Source organism: Protopterus annectens, chromosome 8.part0 (genome assembly GCF_019279795.1).
Source record: "Protopterus annectens isolate FY-2018-M chromosome 8.part0, PAN1.0, whole genome shotgun sequence".
In the NCBI taxonomy this organism is placed as follows: Eukaryota; Metazoa; Chordata; order Ceratodontiformes; family Protopteridae; genus Protopterus; species Protopterus annectens.
The window spans coordinates 548212989-548240215 of record NC_056741.1 but is presented as its reverse complement, the minus strand read 5'-3'; the positions used below and the strand labels follow the sequence as shown (position 1 = coordinate 548240215).

General features: G+C 40.5%; 1 protein-coding gene across 1 annotated transcript in view; it reads left to right on the top strand.

Annotated features, from left to right (window-relative positions):
- LOC122808922 (thrombospondin type-1 domain-containing protein 4-like) overlaps positions 1-27227 on the top strand; it is a 2399573-nt gene that overhangs the window by 2020844 nt on the left and 351502 nt on the right. Inside the window, exon 14 of the mRNA XM_044080057.1 lies at positions 25531-25704. Coding sequence (XP_043935992.1) covers positions 25531-25704 — 174 coding nt within the window. The remainder of the gene's footprint in view (positions 1-25530; positions 25705-27227) is intronic.

Below are 27227 nucleotides of genomic sequence, written 5' to 3'. Positions count from 1 at the left end.
GTCTTCTAAAATATTTTGTTTGCATTTGTTCATGTCTTGTTGTTAAACCTTCATCAGTTCCCAAATATTTATAAACTCCCTCCTGCTTGAGTTCCTTTATTTCACATTCCTGTCCCAGACTGATGTTTTGGTGCTGCAACTTTCCTGCTTTAAAGGTTGCTCTCTCTGGAATATGTATCAAGACCAAATGACATTCTTGTATCGTCTGAGAGAGTTTTGACCACTTATACTTGTGTTTTCAGTTTCTCATCTAATGAGCTGTACAGCTTTACAGCTTTAAATAATACTCTTTTCACTTGGCTGTTTTCTGGGAGACAAATTGTAGCCGTGACCTAATATGTCGAATAGACAGCTGAATGGGTTAAGGGTAAGACAAGCAGCGATGAGAGTCAGCCTGGAATATCCCCTTTTTAATTTTTATCCCTGGTATGTTAATTTGTCCTTTGTCTTGGCTTAGCTGCAAAGTGGTTTGTCACTGTTTCATGGTCACTGTAATGTAATCTGTCAACGTAGGGTGTATGTTATACATCTGTAAGCACTCTTTTATCCATGAATGTGAGATGCTATCAATTGCTTTTTCCTGTTCTATCCATGCCATACTTAGATTATTCCCCTTTTTATAATTATCCATTATGACTTTATTTAGCAAATAAATGATCATTTGTTCCATATGACTTTCTTTTATAACACCTTTGTTCTGTTGACATGATGGATTTTCTTGTAAATGACTATAAACTCTATCAGCGTCACTTCCAGTGTATAGTTTATACATCGTCGGAAGGCAAGTTATTGGTCTATAGTTTTCAGAATAGCTTGCAGATTCACTCTTAAGGAGGAGTATCATTTTTCCTGTTGTTAAGCAGGTTGATGTCTGTTCGTGATGTGCATATAAATAGTTATTTTTCAGGGCTGTCTTCATGTGAAGATGTTAATACTTCTAGTCAGAAGTTAAGTACTGCATCTTGGGGTTTTCCAAGGAGCTTTTCTTAATTTTGTTTCAGTTTCTCTGCTTTATCTGAGAGACATATAAGATGTGTGGTAAAATAAACATTTGACTAGAAAAAGAAAAATGTTACAGTATAGAGTCAGACCGATCAAAAAGACAACCATTTCAAAATATGTAAGTGGAGAGATGATAGTACTCAACATTTTACATTAAAGATTATTTAATTGTCCTTCCAGCTGATTTTTAATTGTCAAACATCTGACTAGCTTGAATGCACTTGTGGAAATCTAAAATAATATCCTCCAAAACAGATATTTTAATATGTGATAACCAATTAAGCATATGCAGTAGACTTGGTGTTGGAAAAATCAGTAACTCCCAAGTACTGTAGCCACTCATGGTACTATATATATATATATATATATATATATATATATATATATATACATATATATATATATATATATATATAATGTGTGTGTGTATATGTGTGTGTGTATATATATATATATATATATATATATATATATATATATATATATATATATATATATATATATGAACTGAAGTGACAATAAAAGCATTCAATAAAATAGTAAATAACACCAACAACTCTTGTAGAACTTTAGCGCTTTCGTCTTATTTATTATCAAGACTTCTTCAGAAAGACAAGTTTCATAAGTGATGATTACTATTTTATTGAATGCTTTTATTGTCACGAAGTTCATTTCTTAGTTAAAATTTCTTCTCCTCTTCGTTCAATTTTTTTGAGTGCGGTTAATTTTAGTTATATATATGTATATGTGTATATATATATATATATATATATATATATATATATATATATATAATATGTGTCTGTGTGTGTATGTGTGTATATATGTGTATATGTATGTATATATATATATATATATATATATATATATATATATATATATATATAGGGAACTTCTCTGTTAAACCAAGGCTGTTTTATTATTAGTAATATTGTCTTTGTTTCATTTAATTGTATCTTACATAGCCCCAGAGGCTTTCACGTTTTCCACAAATGTATCCAACCATTGCAATAAATCTTCTAAATATCCTAAAAGGTCATCAGCATGTTATGACAGTACATATTTTTGATCTCCACGAGCGTATCCTCCACCTTAAAAAATCCTCAGATTACTAGCCAAAGGGTCCATGTAGGGAGCAAATAGAATAAAAGTAGGGGCATTTTTGCCATGTAACCCTGTTTATTAAAAGTATCTCTATTCCATGAAATGTTTCCCCCATTCTTTAATTATAGAACACTGGTAAACTACACCTGGCAGTCAAATTCTGAAGGGAAACCAGACTCCTTCAACACTTTAGTCATATATCCTAATTCAGAGTAGCCAGAAGTCTTCTCTGTACAAAACCAGGATGTATTTACATACAGTATCAAAAGTAGTGACTTTTTAACACCTACATTAAATTGTCATTTAAGATATAGATATATCTACATTAATAGAAAAGAAACCAAACCATATTAACATTGTCAGATTCATGCATTATACGGTACATATGTTATCTTATCATTCACTCTAGCATTACATAAATTGCTCAGTTCCTGCTTTCACTTTAAACCTCACTCCTCTTCCTGAACATTATTCTGTGTGTATTCTTCCCACAAATTCCGATCATTTCTTTGTAGTTTGTTCCTTCCCTTTTCTAAAGATCCCACCTCTAGTTCTTTTTATCTCCCTTAAAGTATTCAGTACTTCAGTTACAATTGGTTTAGATTTTGATTTCCTTTATTGGCAGCCAGTGGCATTAAACTTACTAAGAGCTTACTAATGTAGGCAGTTCAGGTTCTGTGTCCCTGCTCAAAAGAAAAACAAAAAACATTTCCTTAGTTACATCATTCATTCCCCCAGCATTTCTGACAGAGTACTCTGTGGGGGATTTTTAAAGTCTGACAACTCTATGCTCCCAAAAAACTTGTTTCCTAGTACCTCTCGCTTTTCCATGACACCTTCAGCATTTGCAGTCTACACAAGGAAAAATTCTCTAAGTCTGCTTGGGATATAAATTCCCTAGGTAAACACTTTCAAGCAAAAATGCTCAGTCTTCTGAACTTTCTCCCATACATGGGAGCATTACAGATGTCCCTTGACTGTTCCTTTGTTAATTGCCTTACTAGTCTCTTTTCCCAATCTTTTCCAACCTCCTGTGACTTATTCATATAGTTATCTTGCAATATTTTGATTCCACTTTATAATCTTGAAATACTGAAATCTCGAATTTCAGTATCTCGAGACCATAAAGTCGAATTTTTAAAATCGCGAAACTCCATAACCGTGAATCCGGAAATATCAAATTCACGGTTATGGTGTTCCGGTATTTGTTGCGGGATGTAGTGTGTGCAGCATGTATGGTTTAGTGTGTAGATTTGGCTGGTATGTAATGTAAGTGAGTATTTTGTTAGGGTTTTAAGTATTTGTTTGAGTGTATGCGAGTGTGTTTGGAAGGTTTGTGTGGGTTAGGGTTAGGGTAGGCAGGTAAAAGTATGAGTGTTTAAGTGTTGAAAATGGTGGTGTTTGTATATTTGTGATGTGTGTGTGTGTGTGAGGGTACTGTAGAGTGTCTAGTGATGAGTTTGCTGTCTTTTTCTGTTTCTTGCGATCTCGGAGTTAGTATATATAAGCAGGAGCTGGTGTGAGGGTGCTGGAGGGTTGGCCCCCCTGCTTATATGTAGTGTAGGTTTGTGGATTTGTGTTTTTGTATTTGTGTATGTTTTGTTTGTTGCAGTGTGGGTAGGATGGCGTATGTATGTTGTATGGTGTGTTTATGTTCGTAATTGTGTTTCGCTGTTTTGGGTTTTCGGGATTTCAAGCATTCGATGTTTGTCTCGAGTTACTGACATTCGAGATTTCAGTATTTAGAGATTGTAAATCGGAACCAATATTTTACATGGCCTACTAGTTATTCTTTTGTTAACTGCATATACTCTGTTCTAGACTCCACTAAAATCTCTACCAGAGCTTGTCTTTCACTTAGCACTCATTTATTCATTTCTCTTTGCCTACAGTCTGCTATCATTCTCTAGTAGGGAAGGTAGTCTCTAACTCGCAGTCCACACTTCTACTTGGCCTTATCCCATTCACCCTAACTAGTTATTTGTTCCCAGTACCTTTGTTCCTTTGTCAGTTTTCTGGAGAAATTTCTAGCCCCCTGTTGACTATTTTCTGCACCTCCTGCTTGCAGCCATCTCTATGGGCAATGTTTTCTTTTTCTATTCATGTGTTGGCTTAGTTTTTCTACACCTTTATGAATGTACTCTTTTTCTGAATTTCTCCAAATCTTTTGGGTTTCTAATACCATGATAGGAATGGACCCCATTTCTAAGTCAAAGTATGATTAAAGTTCATGAAATTAGTTTTGTTTCAATCTTTAATATCAGCCAGAAGTGCACTTTACAGCACCTGCAGTGTGCCCAGTAATGACTCCTCCTGCAATTTGTACGGAGTTACATGTTTCAGTAACATATCTAAATATGATTGTAGATTTTTTTTTTATAAGACCCATTGCTGCTGCTACTACTACTACTACTACTATTGAAACTGTCATGATATCTTTCTTCCACACTGGTCTCATTTCTGTTTGCAATTCCTGATATTTTATAACTTTGTGTCTGTCTGTATGCAAGACACTGTAGTCACGGAGTGTAGTAATTTCGGTGATCAATGCTATTTTTGTCTTCTTTTCATGGACCACTATATCTGTTTTTCTCGCATCTACCTTTTGAACTGTTGGTAATGGGTGATCCCATGCGGTGTGGACTTCATCATTTTCTGTGATGCTTTGTTGCTCATGTTTCCAGTGTTTTTCAACTACTTCAGTATTATAATGTTTGCACAATCCCCAGTGCAACAGTCTTGCCACATTATTATGCCTTTCAGTATACAGTCCTTCTGCCATTAGTATGTCACAACCAGCAACAAGACATGCAACTGTTTCCAGTTCTGTTGTACAAAACCTGCATTTGTCTGTTTCTCCCACATGTTCAATGGACTTTGTAAACCATCGTGTAGGTAGTCCACTATCTTGGGCCACCAATATTAATCTTTCATCTTTTGGTTTGAATTCGCCTCTCCTTCACCATTCCTGCACTCGATCCTGATCAACATGAGGATTCTTCCAGGAGTTTTCTGTACTTGTAACTATATTTATGCATGTATGCATTTTCCACATTTTTTGCCTTCTCATCTGATCCTTCACCTTATATTCTTTCTTTTGTTTTGTGACACATTCAGTTGCTGATTGATTTTTATCTACTTCTAGTTTGATTTCCATTCCCACTTGACATCGATATGCTTCTGCAAGACTAAGAAGGGAAGTCATCTTAGATTTGTTCTACTCATGTTTCAAATCATTCACAATGTTTGCATCTTGTGAGGTCAGCAGATATGTACGCAGCCCCACAATTGCAAATCTGTACATGTAACCAATTTCAAGGAGGCCCATGCCTCCTTTGGAATGGGGGATATATAATCTTGGCATGCACTGATTTTTATATATCATTTGATGAGCATGAAGCATCCTTGTTTTCCTGTCTAGTCTATGCAACACCTTTTGATACTCTTCTATATGGTGATTGTTATTCTGCTTGTGGATCTTCATCAGAAATCCTTTTCTCTCTCTCTCTCTCTCTCTCTCTCTCCGTATGTCTCGAACTTCTGCCTGTTGCATTATAATCCATTTCCCTTTGACTGATAACCTTCTGCTTGCATTTTGTATATGAACCTTATCTGAATAGCTCTAAAGTATCCATTCAAAACCTGTAATCCAGAGCACCTCATGTTATTAGGAAGATCTTACCATTTGCCCTCCTCGCCTTCCAGATGAATTCTTTCAGCTCTTAATTATTATCCAAACTTCTCCTGTATTCATGAAAATATCCCTGTTCTGTATATAAAACAAAAATGACTAAAACATTTTACTGTTTGTATCTTTGTGTCTTTATTCAAAATAAAGAGCTTCTAGTTTCTGTTGTATTATCTTTTGTTTAGCCTCTTCCTACATATCCTTAGCTGCCATAGCAGAACATGCACCTAAATTCCTGTTATTCTGTCCTTATAAATATGGGTATTGCTAAACCAAATCATGTGTGGGTACGTAATTTACTGCTGTAGCCTTTGTTTTATCTTCATTTATTTTATATTCCTAAAAGACTTGAAATTGTCATAAAATATTCTACAACACTGACATGTATTTTTATGGATTTATAAAAGTATAAAATAATGTCTGCAAATAAGGCTAACTTTTCTTGATTACAGTACTAGTTATATTCATGAATTTGTGAGTCCCTTATTTTCTTTGCCAGTGGCTACAAATGTAAAGCAAATAACAGAGGGGAGAGATGTCAACCCTGACTGGTTCCTCTATTCAGTCACAACTTGTTGGAGAGGAACCCTCCTGCCTTAATTCTTGCCTCTTACCCTTCATATAGACCCTCCTAATTAGCTGTATTATTCTGTCAGGGAATGCAAATGCTTCCATTGTCCTACTCATAAAATCCCGTCTGACTGTTATTTGCTTCCTGTGTATCTTATCCACCAAAAAAGCAGTAGTTTCTTACCTTCTACTTCCCTCTGGGTCATCATCATTCTGTTAGTGTTGGTCCAATGTTTGCGCTTCCTCCTCAAAACCACTCCAATTCATATCTGTCAATTTTGGGCAATATCTGTACCATTTTCTGAGCTAGTATAAACATTTTATAATCGTGATTTAAAACTGAAAAGAGTCTATGAATCTGGGTCTTAGATGTCTTTACCCTCTATGGGTAAGACAGTAACCCCAGCTTTCTTTTCCAAGATGCTGGTGATTTCCCCCTTTTAAAAATGCTGTTAAACAAAACTTCCCAGATCTTTATCACTTTTTCCCTCCTAACATCTAAACATCTATAGGAATACCATCTGTTCCTGGAGACTTCCCTGTTTATAGATTATTCATCACCATTATCACCTTATCTCTTCCTATCTTAGCTGTTAATTTTCTCATTTCGTTCTATCTTAGCTGTTGATTTTTAAGCCTCATCTTCCTGTAAATATTTCCATTTTGTCTTTTCTTAATTTCCACATTTCTGTAGTTTATGCATATTTTCAGAACATTTCCAAAATATCTCAAATACTTCTATAAGATCTCTGGTTGTTTTTCTTGTCGTAGGCTCCCTAAATTTGGAGACCACTCTTTCGCTCTGGAGGTATCAAAAAACAGTTGCTTAATAAAAACTCAATCATATTTACCCAAATACTCCCTTATTTTCCCCTTAGCCATCCGCAGTTGCTCATCTTGATTTGTGAGATTCCCCTTATTCTGCAGTACTTTAAGACTTGTCAGCCCCTCAAAGTAATACTTATTATTTCCACCCCATATTTCTATTTTATTTGTACTCTATTTTAAACTTTATTTTCATTTTATCCTATTTGTTAGGTACCTCTTATGAACACATTTGTAGCTTCCCTATTAACTCTAGAATAATTCCACCAACCATTCCTTAAATGCCTCTCTTTTTACAAAGTTGGAAAACATCAGTTTCTCATTTTTACTTCATCACTCTGCATCTTTATCTTAAGTTATCTGTTGCAGAATCTGAAATAGCTGATAAGTGGTTCGATCTTGCCATTCATTCTTTACTGATGGGTTCGGAGCTGATGGATCTGCTCCAGAACGGCTGTTTGCAAAGCTTGAGGTTTACCAGTAGTTCGAGACCAAGCCCCTTATCCCATGATGCACTGCTGGAATTACCTTAGATCTAGTTTGCCGCGGCACGGATCAGAGGTTCCAGTTTTGCTAGAGCCAGTTTTTCATCTAAAAAGCGTATTTTCGCAAGTTATTTAAAATATTTTCTCTATTGTTTCTTAGTTTATTAGTAGTAGTTTTGTATAGCTTCTTACAAGCTCCCCTTTTCCCAAGTGTTTTATTTAGCATAGTTTAGATAGTTTTAGTGACCTCGTGTTTTGGCCTAGTTAATTATCTGTATTCTTGTATATACATTAGCTAGTGCTGGCCTTTGCTTTTTTGGGCCATTGCTATTGTGTATGTGTTTTGTTACTTGTAAATTTGGCTGTTCTCTAGACTTTGTGTGGTGTTTTTGAGCTTAGGGGGTTCTTGATATTTTATATTCTGAGTGTCCATTTATTAGGCTTATGTGCTTTGTTTTAGTGTTAAGCATAAGGCATTTGTTTATTTGGATAAGCACCCAAAGTCTGGATTTAAGAAATGTCCAGACTGCAGGCAAAATATGTCTGTAACTGATGGCCATGTTCAGTTGTCTACTGCTTAGGTGATGTACATTTGCAGGAGTCTTGCAGTATTTGCCACTCTGTTTTTCCTCTAGGGTCTTATTGGAGAGGAAAAGAAAGTTAGTTGACAGAGGCTTGCTGAAGCATCCGTTTCAAGAAGCATTGAGTGACCAGGATGGGGCCAGCAAGTCCTCCAAGTCCTCAAAGTCTTCAGGGGACTCCAGGGAATCTAAACTGTCCAAGAAATTGGAATATCCTGTGACATCGGCTCCACAGATCTCAGAGCCGACTGTTTTTTCATTTCGGAGCCGGCCTACAGCTCTGGAGCCGGTGTCTGAGAGGCCTGCATCTCCACTTCTTCAATCGGCATCATCAGTGCACTCTTCTAGATCTTCTGTCAGCCTGTCGGATTTGGATATGGACCGATTGGTGCAGAAGCTCTTACGGGCACCAGGCCTTGCTAAATTATCAGCTCTGACCCTAGCGTCCGAACCGAAGACCACTACCCCGGATTTGACTGCTCCTCCTCCGAGGCATACTGGACCTTGGGAGCTGGAGGGGGCCAACCTGTTGATCGTGGAGCCTTTGGAGCCAAGACCTGCTCCAGTGTCCTCAGTTCCATCTAGTCTGATATCCTCGGCACTGACCGGGGACTCTAGGAGCTGACACTCTCCTGTCGGGTCCGGAGAGGATAGTTGCACTGACTTGTCGATGCCAACTCTTCCTCTCAGGGCTTCGACTCGGATGAGCTCATCTCCTACCTCCGGCTCGGAGCCCAAGGCCTCGGAGCGGGAGGGGATGGCAGTTCCTTCGGGTCCGTCGATTCCTTCTCATCGGAACCATGATGTCTTTAAAGCCATGAGGAGAGCTTTGTCCCTAAAGACATCCGCGAGACCAGGTCTAGCTTCCACTTCCCCCAAAGTGCCTGTGTCCACTTTTGCTTCCATCGTCCAGGCTAGGCGTAGAGACCTTGAGCCTTAGGTAGCCCCACAGGGCACCCCCTGCTCTTTTGAGACCTCCCCAGAGGCTCCCACTGAGGAGGTCCCCAGGAAGAGGTTTTGCAAGAGGAGACACTTGGACTCCCCACAGGAGTCTTTGACATCTGACACTGACTTGGATGAGTCAGAAGGGTCCCCACGATCTTCTCTGAGGATATCTCCTTTGCGGAAATACTAGAGATCCTTAGGCAGAGGGGTGATTGGCAGTCCAAAAGCCCTACTGAGGATGAGTCAGTTCTCCTGAAGGCTTTCGGGTCTCAACCTTCCACCTCTTGGGTGTCTCTGCCCTTCGATGAGCTCATGCAGCTGGTCTCTCGGAGGGCGTGGGAGTCACCGGAATCCATGGAGCCTGTCCCTCAGAGACCTAACAAGTTTATTTCTGCTTCCATAGATGAATCCTTTTTGTCCAAATTAGTCCCTGTTGATGCCATGGTGGTGGCGACGGCCACCAAAAAGGAAATGTCTGAGACTTCCTCGTCTATCCATCCTCCTAGTAGAGAGTTCAGGATCATGGATAGATATGGGAAATGCATGCTTAGTTCAGCGACTTTTACACTCTGATCCCTGAACTATTTGACCCATTAAATTAGGTTGCAAAGAGATTTCCTTAAGGAGTTGGGAGATACTCTTCAGGGTACTGTAGCTGCAGGGGCTTCCGACAAAGTTGTCGCCCAGCTTGCTACCCTAAATTCCATTGTGAACTCGTCCATGCGTCTCATGTCATATGCAGCTGATGGGATGAGTAGGGCAGCGGGTACAGGAATTGCTCTCTGAAGACATTCCTGGATGCGCTTGTGTTCCTTCGTGGAGCCCTTTAAGTCTTCATTCGTGAACACCCCTTTTGATGGCTCATCTCTCTTTTGGCCTAAAGTGAAGGAAACTTTGACTAGGTGTGAACAGGAGGGAAAGACTCTGTCTGCTGTCGGAGTCCGTTTTTCCACGCCTACTTGGCCTTACCCCAAAGGCCAAAGAGGAGGAAAGATGTGGTTCCAAAAAGCCCAAGGAGCCTTTCAGGACACACGTGGTAAACCCCCCTCTAGGGGCAGAGAAGGGGGTACCAATGGAAGACGCTGCCCTCGTGGCAGAGTGGGTCCGCAACACCAGGGTGACGGAGACCACTTCTCTGGTCAGCCCCATCAGCGGTCCTGAAAGGAGGCCCGACTGTCCTGCTCTGGAGGCAGTTGGGAGTCGCTTATCCTTGTACCCAGATGTCTTGCGAGATATAACAAAAGACAGCTGGGTACAAAGTATTATTTCCAGAGGGCATTTCATATCATTCTCCACTCCCACCTGCAAGGAGAATCCCACACATTCCACCCAAATGCAGGGAACAAGCAACTATAGAGGTCCACAAGTTGCTAGAAAGAGTCATCCAGCCTGTCCCAGCAGACCAAACAGGATCCAGAGCTTACTCGAGATTCTTTTTGGTTCTAAAGAAAACGGGACTGGAGACCCATTGTGGACCTCAGCAGACTAAACCAGTTTGTGAAGAAAGAAGTTCTGGATGGTCGCACTACAGTCTGTACTTCCCTTTTTAGGGAAAGACAATTGGATGTGCTTGATAGATCTCAAGGATGCGTACTACTACATAAAAATGGCCAGGCCATCCAGAGATCATCTGCGTTTCCAGGTGGGAGCCAGGCCATCCAGAGATCACCTGCGTTTCCAGGTGGGAGCCAATCAGTATCAATTTTGAGCCCTGCCCTTTGGTCTCACTACAGCCCTCAGAGTGTTCACCAAATGCATGGCAGTGGTCACGGCTCACCTGAGGCATCCTAGGATTCCAGGTGTTTCCGTACATAGACGATTGGCTCCTTACCTCCACCACCAGACATCAACTGATTCAGGCAATGGAATACACTCTCTCTGCAATCACTTGGGCATTACAGTCAACTCAGAAAAGTCTGCCTTGTTGCCATCGCAGCATATCGTTTTTATAGGGGCAGAGTTACACCAACCACCACTCTACGACTACCAATCCAGAGAGTTTTTCTTCTCCAGCATGTCAGCTCATTGGTATCAAAAGACAGAGCACCAGCCGCAGAAGTTCTAAAAGTATTGGGTGTGATGGCTACAGCGATCTTGGCCATACCATTAGCAAGGATGCATATGTGAATTCTTCAATGGCTGCTGTTCACTCAATGGTCTTATCAGGAACTTCCAATATCTTACATTATTTTAATTACGAACTCTTGCAAGAGAGATCTTTAGTGGTGGTTGACGTCTCCATGTAACCATAGGATGCCTCTTTGTACTACCCCGTCCAATAGCCACTGTGTCCATGGATGCTTCCCTGATAGGGTGGGGGGGGGGGCATTTTCAGGGAAAGACTGCCCAAGGCATATGGACGGATCAGGAGTCACATCTGCATATCAATGTTCTGGAGATGAGAGCTGGCATTGCAGTACTTCCAGGACTCTCTTCCTCTAGGAACGATTGCAATTCAGACAAACAAGGCGTAACCAAGTCTTTCCTCCTTTGCCGAGAAGCCCTCAGAATTTGGAAGTGGGCTATCTCCTCCCAGCGCATTATGTTGGCAATGCATATCCCGGGGAAATCTAACGTGATAGCAGACAAACTGAGCAGGGCAATATTGTTGCTGCACGAGTGGTCCCTCAAAGAGATTGCGGACATGATTTTCCGCAAATTGGGCCAGCCTTGCTGCAATCATTTTGCCAGTCACATCAACACGAAATGCAAAAGCTACTTTGCCCTGATTCCCCATCCGGGACAAGCCCCGAGAGACTCATTCGTTCACGATTGGCCCTCTGGTCTCCTCTGTGCATTTCCTCCTATCCTGTTGATAACCAGATTTCTACAGAAAGCAAACTCTCTGGGAAGGACCATCATTCTTATAGCCCCTCATTGGCCTTGGCAGATTTGGTTCCCATTTCTTCATCTTCTTCTCTTGGAGGATCCAAGGATTCTGGACCCAGTTCCAGACCTTCTGACACATCCGTCGGGTGACCTCCATCCTTCCTTGCAGTCACTGAATCTGACAGCTTGGCTGCTCCAGTTCCCCTCCTAGCCAGGCTTCATAATTTTTCCAATGAGACAAAACGGATTCTTTTGTCTTCCCATAAGCCGTCCACCAGTAGATTATATCTTAGTAAGTGGAAGAGATTTTCCGTATGGGCTGCTAAACAGAACATTGATCCTTATCAAGCTCCCTTGACGTCCATATTAGAATTCTTGACTATGGTCTTTAATAAAGGAGTGGCAGCCGCAACAGTTCGGGTCCAGTTGGCTGCTATATCTAACTTTCATCTCGGAGCTGACGGGCTAAACATAATGTCCCACAAGTTGTCCAAGGCCTTTCTCAAAGGAACTTTTCATATGAGGCCTCCAGTGAAAACTCCTTAGTCTCGTTGGAATTTAAACTTTATGCTGTCTCATAAAATTCTCCCCCCTTTTGAACCAGCATCATCTTCTGACCTCAAATTGTTGTCGTGGAAGATTATATTTCTGGTAGCTATTACTTCTGCCTGCAGTGTCACAACTTCAAACTTTATCTATCAGCCCTCCTTATTTGATTTTCCATGCTGAAAGAGTATCTCTTAGGACAAACCCCTCCTTTTTCCCCAAAGTTTGTTCAGAATCTAATATTAACCAAGTCATTGAGTTACCAGTCTTCTTCCCTAACCATTCTAGTAAATTGGAGTATATGCTGCCCAAACGTGACATTCACAGGCAGCTCAGATTTTTATTTGGACAGAACAAAAGATATTAGGAAATCAGATCTGCTCTTTGTGTCATTCTCTGAAGCCAGAAAAGGTAGACCAGTGGCTAAAACAACGCTTTCTAAATGGCTATCTGTATCACCTTTGTTTATTCAGCTGCTAATATGCCCTTACTACACAAGATTAAAGCTCACTCAACCAGAGCAGTTTCTACATATTCTGCATTCCAAGCCAAATTGCCCCTTGATAACATTTGTGCTGCAGCAACTTGGTCTGAACCTCATACGTTTATCACTCATTACAAAGTTGATAATGCCTCCAGGGACGGGGCTTCTTTTGGGTCTGTGGTCGTGAAGAATATACACCCGTGAGCCACCCGAGATTGAGGGTGCTAGGGACACTACCTATCAGTAAAGAATAAACTGCAAGATTGAACAACTTCACATTACACGTTCCATGTGAGTTGTTCCATCTCTCCTTCATTCTTGCGTCCCTCCCTCCTTCCCCCACCTGGCTGATAGTTGACCTAGAGGTTGGTCTCATCCTGGTTGCTCAATTCTTCTTCCACTCCATGGGAGGGTAGTTCACTTATATGGTTATAGTCACGCACCAAACAAGATCTGAGGTAATTCTTGCAGTGCATCGTGGGATAAGGGGCTTGGACTCAAGCTACTGGTAAACCTTGAGCTTTGCAAACGGCCGTACCGGAGCCGATCCAAAGAATGAAGAATGAAGGCGAGATGGAACAACTCACATGGAACGTTATGGTGAGTACATAACTTCTTATTAAATGTATGTCAAAGCCTTCAGTTAAATAACATGCTCCTGTGAAATATAAATTATATCCAGACAAGCCCAGTTATTGTTCCTTGGGGAATAATTTGTAAATTCTTTTTGATCACTCAGTACTGAATTCACATCTTAGTTATAAAATATTCTGACATATTTCTCTTCCAGATCCCTCTGATACATTCTCACTATTGAAAATCAAGTTCTATTCTCCACACACAAATAATATTCCCTGATGAACACTGATTATCCCCTCCCAAGAAAAAAATATAAGCTCCATAGTAGCAGTTTTTGATGAACTATAAATACATGCCAGCATATTCCTCCATTGACAATAGCCCTTTTCTGTGACAGCTGTATCATTAATGTCTTGTTTTCCCTCTTCTATCATTATTAGAGTCTCTGTTATTACTCCTTTTTTCCTTTTTCTGTGATATTCTGCTGAATGTCCATCCTGAAATCCTTTCTTTGTCAAATTCAGATGTTCCTTTCTATCCAAATGTGTTTCCCGCAACATTGCTATTTACACCCTGCATTTCTTAATATAATTCAGTACTCTTTGATTTTTGTCTATAGCTGTAAAGCATTTAAATTCCATGATGGCATGGAGAGAGTAACCAGTATGGTAGAAAGCTAGTACTCCCACCATTTATACATGAATGTGTGTTTCAACTTTTTTTTTGTGTGTGTGTATATATATATATATATTAAATACATACTAATGTTTGGCAGATTGATCTTTTAAGCAGTTGCTTCTTCTCATCTCTATTAGAACCTGTGTTGCATTTTTCATGACTTTCTACTTAAGTGAGTTCCTTCTTCTCTTCTCTGTGTGAACCTCTGCCACATTTTTCATGAATTTTTCTTCAGTGAAAACACGCAAACAAAAATAATTACATTTTCAGAACACCACATCTCATTTTAACTTAGAACATGCACATAAAAACATGCACATAAAAACTATGTATATTTTCAATAAAGGAAGTTTACTCCTCCAGATCGGATCTGTTGCCTCATATCGATGATTGCCCTTGCAGGCATTAGCTAACAAAGTTAAGATTACCCATACTAAAATGTTACAGCCTGTTCCCCTTTACACTGATTGCTCTCTGTTCCTCTCTTATCTGTTCCCTCAGATGTGAAAAACAGCTTGCATGCTTTCAGTAAACATTAACTTTTAATGATAATAAAAAGTACACTGGCTACCTTTAAATAAATAAACCAAACTGAACTATTCAGTTAAATGCATTAAAGTATTAAGACTGCTGGGAGGCTAGTACTTCTCTTTTAGTTCCCACAGTTTATAGCTTTATTTTTCACTGAACTGCTTGCCACTGTACCTTTAAATGTTACATTTCTCTCAGAGTGCGTATAATTCCCAGGATTAATTGCCTGAACCTGCAGACAGCTTGTCTCCAGTTAAAAGTAGTTAGTAATGAGAAAAAAAAATGGCCAGTAATTTTACAGATGAAAGAATCTTAGTAAATTTTACACAGAGCACAATGTACAGACTTCCACTTAACAACTGCCTGCACATATAGATTTCTTATCTTCCACTGAGACCATTTGGTAATGGGGAAAAATCAAGCTTCATGTGTTTTATGCATGCAATTAGGCTAAAATCAAAGGGTGGTTATGTCAACAGAATTCCCTGTATATTAGGTTTAAAGACTCATCCAGTGATGTTAAGATAAAGAATGCTGGATACTTAATTGTTCTCTGAAATTGGTTGTAAGAGATGTGGTGAATGAGACATCCTTTTGCATCATTTTGTTTAGTTTCTAAAAAGAAGAAAGGGTTACAGGTACCCTGACTGCTTCTTTTGCCTCTGCAAATGGGAAAAGCCCTAAGGCTGTACAGTCATCTCTGAGGGTGCCTGTGAAATAAGCATTTCCTGCAGCATGTCTTTAAAGCAATTAGTCCAGATGTTACAATGCTACCTGATGAGATCTAAACATGTAATTTTTGTTACATCAAGTAAGTTTATTGGGAATGTATCAACTTTAGCTTCAATAGAACTTGTATTGCATTGTCCTTGTCCCAGCTCTGTAGAGATGTTGCATTTAGGCAGATGGCCATTTGGAGAAGCTTACTGCTGTGTGCTGTGATTTTTACCTTTTGTTTTACTTGTAGATAGCACAAAAAGTCCAAATTATCATAGGCAAAGTCCCACCCATATCATATCCTTGCAGTAGGTCCCCCTCTATGACCCAGGAAACCCATAATTCTAAGTTAAATGTGCTGGAGGGCATCACCGTTCAACCCAACACCATATACATGGGTAACTTTAGCTACCCCTGTACAAACTAGGAAACACTCGCATCAAATGTGCAAACTGAGAAATTCTTGGACTTTGCAAGTGCAAAAAACCTAGATCACATAGTCTGCATGCCCATTAGGGACACGTACATCCTTGAAGTGGTCATCACAAATGTGGGGGAACATCGCACCCCCCTACTGTAATGTCCTCACTAGTTAAGTCTTACCATAAAGCTGTCTCCTTAAAGTAAAAAATAAAATCTGGGACACCAGTTAACCCTAGTATTTTTAAGAATTATTCTAAGGCAAACTTGCTACTGTTAATTGACATGCTGGCAAAATCTAAAACTCACCCCCAACCCTGAAAACACTGCTGCCTATATGTGGAAATCCTGTAAAATTGTGTAAATAGTTGCCTTTAGACAGCTTTACCCACCCAAAAAACGCACATGACAAACTGAAAAAACAAGCCAGTCTGGTGAATCCAAGCATCAGTAGACAAAAGGAAAAACATCATGACAAAAATTAGGAAGTGCAATGGCCTGCAAGGTAAAAACTCCTTCATCAATCTAAACTTGAAACTGAGGGTACTGATCAAATCTACCAAAGCCAAGTCTGAGGTAAAAATAGCCTCCCAGGATAAGGACAATTACATGGCTTTGTTTAGGCTGGGTCCGTTGCATCAAAGGCAATACACAGCAATGTGAAGAACTGATTGCAGATGGAGCCACGTACATTGAGACAGAAGTTATAACTGATCTACTGACCAACAAATTTAGCTCCAACTTTACCCCTCACCCCCCTCAAACACCCCTCCGTAAATACTCTCAACCATAACTTCTCCAACGTTCACTAGGGAGTAGGTCCTCAATGCATTTTCTAGGGCCAGGAACAATGCATCAGTATGCCATGATATTATCTCAGGTTGCCTTCTTAATAGCATAGAACATTACCTGTCAGGACCACTGGAATCACTATTTAGCCATAGCCTCTGGACAGGTTTTGTGCTTGGTGAGTGAAGGACAGCAGAAGACCATCTACGGAACTAGGCAACCACAGAACTATAAATTTGACTAGTTTTATATGTAAAGCCATGGAAAGAATAATCATAGACTTGATAAATGAAATGTGGACATAGAATCCAGCCAAGTTTGGCTTTGTCAGGGGCATGTCATGCCTACTCAACCTAGTGGGCTTCTTTGAGAAGGTCACCAAAGCAATGGATGAGGGTAAGACCGTGCATGCTGCCTACCTGCTCCTAGCCAAAACATTTAATGCAGTAGCATACTTGGCCATTGTAGGAAAATTCACAAAGTTAGGCATAAACCCCTTCGTTACCCACTGGATAGCTAGCTGGCTTACTGGTAAAACCATAAGTACTCTGGGTGGTGGGGGTAGGTTACCTCCACACACAAGAAAAACAGTCACTAGCTGAGTCCCCCAGGGCTTGGTACTGGAACCACATATTTTTGGCATCAACTTCGAATCAAGGCCAACATCATGGGCCTCTGGCTGAAAAAGTTTGCACATGATTGCAGACTAGGCACAAATACAGAATCCACAAAGACACTGTGATGCCCCACCACTGGCCCAGTAATCAAGGAGCCTCAATTCTCACCACTAGCACTAGTGGGTACGTACATTGGGGGGATGACAGGTGCACACACAGTATTTCCAGATGCAGCTCACTGCATCAAGTGTAATTTCCCTGAAGAGCACACAGAGACAGCAGTCAGTCTGGGGCTGGTTTTTCCCTCTTTCTCCAGCCATTGTAGGAAAATTCACAAAGTTAGGCATAAACCCCTACCTTACCCACTGGATAGCTAGCTGGCTTACTGGTAAAACCATAAGTACTCAGGGTGGTGGGGGGTAGGTTACTTCCATGCACAAAAGAAAAACAGTCACTAGCTGTGTCCCCCAGGGCTTGGTACTGGAACCATGTATTTTTGGCATCAACTTCTTCGAATTGAGGGCCTCTGGCTGAAAAAGTTTGCACATGATTGCAGACTAGGCACAGATGCAGAATCCACAAAGACACTGATGCCCCACCACTGGCCCAGTAATCAAGGAGCCTCAATTCTCACCACTAGCACTAGTGGGTACGTACATTGGGGGATGACAGGTGCACACACAATATTTCCAGATACAGCTCACTGCGTCAAGTGTAATTTCCCTGAAGAGCACACAGAGACAGCAGTCAGTCTGTGGCTGGTTTCTCCCTCTTTCTCCAGATCCCCAATACGACTCCCCACTGGCACAGCTATAGAGTTGAGATTTCAGCTGAGTGACCAAGCCAAGACCTCTAGCGCCCTGTCTGTCCAACCAGTGCTTAGTGTCCCAAGTAGCTGACACACAAATTCTGTGAGGTTTGAGTTATATGTGTACACACACACACACACACACACACACACACACACACACACACACACACACACACACACACATGGGAAAGGCTGGCACAGGTTAATACCTATGCCCCCTTCTGCCCAGTCTACAAGGTAGTTTCCCCTGTCACCAGTCACTCCTTTTTAGCTACTTTAAGGCAGTTAAAAAAGGTGTCCAGTCTTACTGTGTAATGTTACTATCAATACAAGTGGTAGTTTGACCAAGAGCAAGACTATTAGGAGTGGCCTATGCAGTGTCGCCAAATAAACATGCAAGTACTCTCAGAACCTAAATATGTCTGACAAAGATCAGCCACAATGAAATGTTTAAATATATTTAATAATAAAAGAACACAACAATACTAAATATATATGTACAGTGATATCAGAGTTCAAAATCACAGAAAATATTTAAAACAACATTGCAGGACAGTCTCAAATAAATAAAGATAACATCCAAGTTTTGCTATATTCCTAACTGTATCTAAAAAATTATACTGTATTCTAGTACACTTACTTCAGAGCAAGCAAGGCAAATATGGTGAGTAGATCTTGATGTTGTCAGGTAAAAGTCAAAATCCAGAATGCCGTCTCGGTCTCAGACACTTCTCAAATTAATATCTCAAATATTACTGCTGGGATAGCTTGCACAATGACATCATTTCTTGTCATCTGACTCTATCTCAGGTGAAAAACAACCATTGATGCAGCCAGTAGCATTTAGCATCTACCTGTGAAAATACACCCAAGGCTTTTCCTCAAATCTTGGTACTTGCTGGAAGCCATAAAACACTTGCAAAACAATGCAGAAAGTTCCCTAGTTTTAGACATTGTGTCTCCTTGCTGCCATAACGTATTAAGTTCTGCTTTTTTTCTGAAGTTAACCTCTTGTGTTCCAGTTTCCAGTGTTGAAATATATACATTCAGACAGTTACAATAGTGCATGTACATTTCTGTTCCCTTCCAGCAGGGCATGCTGTGGATCCATTCTTAAGCAGCACTTTGTAAAATACCTCTTTTGCATATGCCTGTGCAAACCATGTTATATGACATACAGTTATAATACATTTGTAACACAGGCATATGAATCTTGTTGATATTCACAAATGACATGTAATTATTTACAAAATTCTAGATAGCTGGGTTGGCAGTATCCCCTTTTGTGACCGACACAAACATCCTCCAAGAAGGACTGACACACATTAACATATGCCATTGTCACAGTCTACAACTCTGTGCTAAAAAATTGTATAATAGTATCTTGTAGAAAGGCTAATCCAGTACATTACTGCATCAATAATACATCACTAACAGTTGGGCTCATGGTCAGGGACTTGGGAATACATGAGACAGTGACTTGGCCTTTGACCATAATGTGTCTGCTGTAGTAAGGAAATCATTCAAAGTGACACAAGTTATAAACAAAGTTATGGCATCTAGATCCAGAGATGTCATTGTTGCATTGTACAATGCTCTCATCAGACCAATTATCAATGCTTCTGGTATGCATCTGATTAGACATGTGACATTTGGAGTATCCATTACCTCACAAAAATGTATGGTGCAAAAAATAAGTCCTAAGCAGCCCATCTGAAAGCTTTATCCTTGTACTCAAGTCTTCCCTGTGGACTCATCTTCATTATTAACCCCTCTTTATCCCATTTTGTACACTGGATTGGTGTTTCATGTTAACTTTCGCTACCTCCGTCGATTCCGTTTCACACTCCTGCCTTCTTTAACACTTTTGTGCCTGGCTCTCGCAGATCTTCTCTCACACAGTCCAGCTGGACGCCCTTGTTTTCTCTTGCCGCCTTTCTGTCTATCCCAAATCTTTTTCAAATGTTCCTGAACCACCATAATCTGTTCTCTTTGATTTTTTTCTGCAGTTGGAGCTACTTTAGCTTCTGTTCTAATGTCCTTATTTCATCTGTCCCACAGTGTGCATCCTACCACCCTTCTCAGGCACTGCATTTTTATCACCTCTAGCTTCCTCTTCTGCGCTGCCTTTACTGCCCAGGTTTTTGTATCATACTGGTCGTGTAGCCAAAGTGGTGCAGCGGTTAGCATTGTCGCCTCACAGCAAGAGCTTCTCCCACTCGATTCTTGGCTGGAGCACCTTCTGTGTGGAGTCTGCATGTCCACCCCATGGTCAAGTGAATTTAAAGACATGCAGGTAGGTGCAAGCATATGTGGGTGTGCCTTCTTTGAAGGTTGGGTGTTCGCTTGGCAACTCAGCACAGTAAAATCCACTGCCAGTCATTAGCAAACCGGAGTTCCGCTGTGGCGACCCCTAACCAGGAAAAGCTGAAAGACATCCATCCACAGTAGTGCTGGTCGCACTACTGTTTAGTACACCTTACTTTTCAGCTTCTTTGGCATTCTTCTGTCATACGCTACACTTTGCATTGTAGCCAGGTTGGCTGCAGCCCATCTGATTCTTGCTTTGACCTCTTCATTAAGACTTCCCTTCTCAACCACCCTTCCCAGGTACTTGAATCTTAACTTTTTCCATCGTCTTCCCTTATATCTCAGTTCTCAGCTTTTTCTGATTTCCCAATTTACTGCCATTACCACTGTCTTATAGGTTCATAGGTTGGTACTAGGCCATCGGCCCTAGGGCCTATACAACCCTAGCCATAACAATTCCCTGGCTACCCACAGCATTTACTTCCCTGGACCCCTGTCTAGCAGGGCGACTGACGTGATCCCCGGGGTGAATTTCCTATTTCCCATCCAATCATCAAGGTTCAATTTGAAGAAGGCCAAAGAGGCACTCTGCTTGACATGTATGGGCAGTCTAGTCCAGAGTCTGGGGAGTCTCTAGGTCAGGAACCTATCCTTCCAACATGTTTTGTTCATTGTGATGACAAGGTTTAGATCCCTGGAGCATGTCTCTCTGGGGGATTGGGATTTCTTTAAGTGTAGCATGTCCAACAGCTCTTAGTTTGACATGGCCTTGTATGTTAAGCAGAGATCGCCTGTGAGTAGACGATATGCGACAGAGTATAGGTGGTGTTTTTTTAGATGGTCAGCATAGGGCATCTGCTTTAGGCCAGTGATTCTTTTAGTGAGGTATTTCTGCGGCCTTTCAAGTTGTTGATGTCTTGAGAGGTACATACCAAATGGGACGTTGTATTCTATAATGGGTCTAATGAGGGATGAGTACAGTGGGACAATGACCTCCTTTTTTCTGGATGAAAAGCCCTTAGTGATGAGGTGTGCCACATAGAAGAATTTCCTGACTGTTGTGGCGATGTGGTTATTGAAGGTGAGACCACTGTCCACCTGTGTCCCTAAGTCTCTTATCACACTTTCGGTGTTTCGTGTACTGCCACCTATGTGGTAATTCACAGGTACATGTTTTTTTTCCAAAGGGGATAACTATACATTTCTTGGCATTGAGCCAAGAATGGCTCTGGCACCAAGCATCTGTTTCTGTAAGGACCTTTTGTACAATGTCCATATCATTTGGGTATTCAGTAATGGCTCCCAGTTTGGAGTAATCTGCGAACTTTGTTAGCCAGAGTCCCTTAGTGTTGGGCTGTACTTCAGAGAAGTAGATGCCAAACAAGAGTGGTCCCGGGACTGAACCTTGAGGTACTCCACTTGTCTGGAGCTGGATTTGGAGTCGGCTACAGTGTGGTTTCTGTCAGTAAGCCAGATGGCAACCCATCAAGTGACGTAGGGAGTAATGTCCAGCTTAGTATGTTTATGTATAATTCCAGAGTGGGGGATGGTGTCTAAGGCCTTGGCAAGGTCCAGATAGGCTGTGTGGACCACCTTACCTTTGTCCACGGCTCTGGAGACTGATTTGAAGAAGTCAGTCAGGTTCAGGAGACAAGATCGGCCCTTCACGAACCCAAACTGCATGGGGTCCAGTGTTTTAAAGGTTGACAATGTCTTTGTTTATAAATTCCATGATAATACGTTCCATGGCCTTGCAGATCAGGCTTGTCAGACTGATGGGGCAGTAGTTCCTGGGATCTAAGGTGGATCCCCCCTTGGGGAATGGGATAACTGTAGCTGTGCACCACTAAGTGGGCATGAAGCCTGAGGTGAGGCTATGATTAAACATGACACTTAGGTGAGGTGCCAGTTCATTTTGTAGTTCATGTAGTACACAGTCTGAGATGTCGTCTTGTCCCATGGAAGCTGTATTCTTAGCTTTGGAGATTTAGAGTTTCATCCCATGTGCCTTTTGTTTTGCATTCATTCCCTTATCCTTTGTTGACAGTCTTGCTCAGAGTCTCCCTGTAATGCTACATTATCTGCATTCAGCAACTTTCTTGATCCATCCCTTGCGACCTATTTGCGAATGTAATCCATCACTAGTTTGAACAACAGTGGGCTTAGTGCTGAACCCTGATGCACACCCACTGCTACTGGGAACCCCTTTGTGAGACTGAACACTGTTTATACTTAAGTTATGTCTCCTTGTGCATAGACTGCTCTAATTCTGCCTATGTTTTTGGGACTTTGAACCACCGCAGGACTGCTCAAATCAGCTTTCTTTTTTACCTTGCCATATGCTTTCTTCAGGTTTAGGAATGCACAATTGGATTCCTTCCTTATCTCTTGTTTCTTCTCAGTTATCAGTCTCACTACAAATATTCGTTCAGTTGGGCTGCGTCCTGATCTGAATCTGAACTGCTCATCTCCTGTCTTACTTTCTGTTACTCTGTATATCCATTTAACAATCACCCTGTCCAGAACTTTAATACAGTTTGACAGGAGTTTGATACCTCTGAACTGCCTGCAGTTGTGGATGTCCCCTTTGTTCCTATACACTGGCATGAGTATACATATTTCCCAGTTATCTTGACACTGCTTTAAGTACCCTCCAGAGCCATTTCTCTGCTGTCTCACCCAGCATCTTTTATCATATCTGCTGTGACCACATCTGAGCCTGCTCTTTCCCTGACTTCATTTTCCTTATTACTGCTCTTACTTGTTCTATGGTGGGCTCCTCCTCTTCTCTTATTGTAGGCTTTATCTGGGACAGTTCAGCTTCTGTGGGGTTTTCTTTCAGAAGCTGCTGGAAGTATGCCTTCCATCTGTTTTTGATGCCATGTGGACTGGAGAGCAGGTTGTTTCTGGCATCCTTCATGAAGGATGTCTGACCATCTTCTTTATCTTTCTGTATTTGCCTTGCAATCTGATATAGTTTCTTTTTGCCACCTACTGAGTCACTTTCTAGAAGCTGGTAAATTACCTCTGATGCCCTGTTCTTTGCTGTTCCAACTCCTTTCTTAGCCTATTTGTTAAACAGCTCGTATTCCTTCCTAGCCTGGTTTGTCTTTTTTATCTCCCACTCTTTCATGCACTCCTCCTTTCTTTTGATGACCTCCTGGACTCTACATTCCACCACTAGCTTTTATTATATACCTTATTTCCATACATGGCTCAGCCATATATCTGCTCATTAGTTCTCACACATGCTGTTTTGAGGCTCTGCCATTCTTTTACAACTCCATCTATTTCCTCCTCTTCTTGGGGTCCTAGAGTCCTGAGTAATTCCCTGAACTGCTGTACTTTCTCTCCAGTCAACTTCCAGGTCTTCAGCCTTGTCTTTGTTGACCTTAGAGCCTTCTCTGACCACTGTTTGCATCTGATTTTGGCAACCAGTGGTTTATGCTGTGAGACGACTGTTTCACTGGAGATTACTTTGCAAACACTGATTGTATCCCAGTGCCCTTTTCTTACAGAGAGGAAGTCTACCCAGGTTGCATGTTTTCCACTCTTGTATGTGATCTTGTGACTGTTTCTCTTAATGAACCATGCATTGGCTGCTATTAAGTCATTTGCCAGACAGAAGTCTAGAATGACCTCTCCTTCTTAATTCCTGTTGCCCCACCCATGCGGACCCAGACAGTTCTCATATCCTGTTCTGTCTGTCCCGATATGTGTATTAAGGTCACTCCTTATCAACAGAAATTCCTGTTGTGCTGCTTTATCCAAGTAGGGCCTGCAACTGCTGTCTGAATGTACTTTTCTCTTCACCATCACAACCCTTCTGTAGGGCATAGGCTGAGATTATGAGTACTGTCCTGTCATTAGACTTGAGTCTGATTGCCATGAGTATGTCACTAATTCTGTTGATATCCTTCACTGCCTTCTGAAGCCTCTCTCAGCACAGTTCCCACACCGTTTCTAGCCTGTCCTCCTCCTCTTTAGTAGTAGACATTGGATCCCAATCTAAGTGGCTTTGCAGCATTGCCCTTCCATCTTCTCTCTACAGACTGGTGAGAGAGAGTCTGTGCCTGGCCTTCAAATAATCCTCTGATTTCAGCCTTAGGGGACCTGTTGCATATCCACAAATCAAATAGCATCAGATGTACCCAATCCAGGGAACTAAACCTTATGCGTAACATAAACAGGAAATGTTAGTGGAACAGGTATGTGCCTCAGAGACTGCCCTTTGTCTGGAACAGGCTTCCCATCCGTATGAAGCAGAGTTCATAATGCAGTTAATCAAGCAAAACTTGGATCATTGGATTGGGAATTGTAAATTTACCGTGATATACCACTTATGTCCCTATTAGAAAGTGGAAGTATATACATTCTTGTCCAGGCTACACCCCCTATAAAGTGAAGTGGTATCATAACCTGTCCCTTACATTTGGGAAGTATGGCTAAGATTAAAAAGACCCTTTAGAGTTTTTAGCCTTATAATCACATAAGAACCGAAGTGGTATTCTCATAGAGAACCTCTTAGGATAGCTTTAGGACTGGAGTTAACTTTTAGTAAATTTGTGTTTTAATTTGAGTCAGACTTGTCAAGTCACATGTAAGACGCTTCACATCTTAATTAGAAATCTTAAGATTTAATTTTATGTGTGAAGGAAGCAGAAGTTCAGACTGGCATCACATACACCTTAGAAAATACTGTAACCATGAATACGTATAGCTGGCTTAATTATGTAGAATGAGCAATGTTCCAACTTCTGTTACAGAGAAGCATTGTCATAACAGAATACTGTAGTGCAGTGTACCTAAATGCCATTCTATATCCACCTGCCTGCAGAATGATGATTGCACTTACCCTGTGAAGTAAGTAATATACCATTACCCAGAGTCCTGTAATTGCTTCAGCTGTAGTTTTCTGTCACACTGTAACTTCACTGAAATGTTTCCGCCACAAGCATCATTTGATTACTCTCAGTCTGTCAAACTAATATGTTGTATTCCTTTTCTGTGTCCCTCTAGTGTTCTGTTTTATGTGGTGTTGGGCAAAGAACAAGAAGTCTCAGATGTGTCAGCAGTACTGGTGACCTCATAGCAGATGGCGAGTGCAACCAAAGGCAGCGTCCAAACACTGTTGAGACCTGTGACATGGGACCCTGTGTCAAGAGCTGGTTTCATAGTGACTGGAGCAAAATGGTATGTTTGTTGTACTTTTTAGCTTGTAAACCCCATTATTTCTCGAGTGCTTATACTTTGTATGTATAAACAGAATGAAGAAATATATAGCCTTGTCAGATAAGAATTCAGATTTGTGAATCCTGTTTTTGTCTTCTAGAAAAACATTTTAAAAAGATAAAGCAATTAAAAGGCAATTATAGCTCTCAACGTAAATTAGTGCAAAAGGTCAGAATGACTGAGTAACTGCATTCAGTGGTAAGAGAACCATTTACACTCGTACATCTGTCAAGACATTTGTGCAAAAAAAATGGCTTCAAAAAAGGAAGTGTACTTATGCATGGGTTATATGTTATACCATGTTATTACATCACATTTATTAAAACAAATAGTATAAAGTGAAAAACACCTATTACTCTGGGATCGCTACCAGTACTGTGTTTAATTACTGCTGTTTCATGCATTTGTTAAATGTGTACAGTTTGGTGAAGAGTTAATAAGGCATGGCACTCGTTAATTTTTAATTTTCTGTTTGCATACATTTACCTGAAGAGTTAGTAAGGCATGATATTCATTAAAACATAAAGTATCAAGTTAGGACTTTATGTTTTAGTGACCGTCATACTTAACTAACTCTTTACTTAATAGTCGGCAGTTAACAATTGTGTAAAGTACAACAGTCATTAAAATGTGAAGTATTGATAAAACTTTTGGTTCCTAATTGTGTTTCTGAAACACTATTATGAGTCCTGTATTTATGAAAAAAATCAGCAAAATTAAAGGACAGTGAAGGCCAACAATCTCTGTTCACCTTTAAATTATTTAACTATACGATCACCATACCTCAGAAAAAAGAAAACCTGAAACACAGAGATCCCAAACTTAGTGTAGTTAATTTTGTCTCCATTTTGGCATATTCATTCTCCCTTTTCTGGGACTTGCATTTAATGAGTCTTGCAATTTAAATTTCTTAACTCATACCTCTCAACTGTCCAGATTTTCACAGAATGTCCAGATTTATGTCTCGTATTTTTGATCTGTTCCTCATAAAATCTGTGGAGTTCTGACAATTCGTTGAGGTTTAAAGTTGCTAAATAAAGGAATACATTTAGGCTTCAGACTTCATATCCTTCATAAAATATATGCTAACAAAAATCCTGTTGCTCAACCAACTTTCTAAGTTTATAAAAGCAATATTTAAAATCTGTCTATATTTTTGTCCCTTTGTCCCCTCATTACTTTAGGTTTTGTCTAGATTTATTGCGCTAAGAGGTTGAGATGTATGCTCTTAACTAAATATTTATGTTCTTATGACTGTTATGCCTTACTAACACTTGTCTTAACTGTAAGCAGTGTAACTAACAGAATTTCATGTTTTAATGACTGACTTGCCACACTGAGAATGCAATTTAGCAGATGGTGCGGGATAGCCTGCTGCTTCATGCAATACATTTGTAGCATCAGGGTCATTAAAATATAAAATAGTATGTTTTTTTTAACATAATATTGTGTTTTAATGCTTGTCATGTCTAACAGCCTGACAA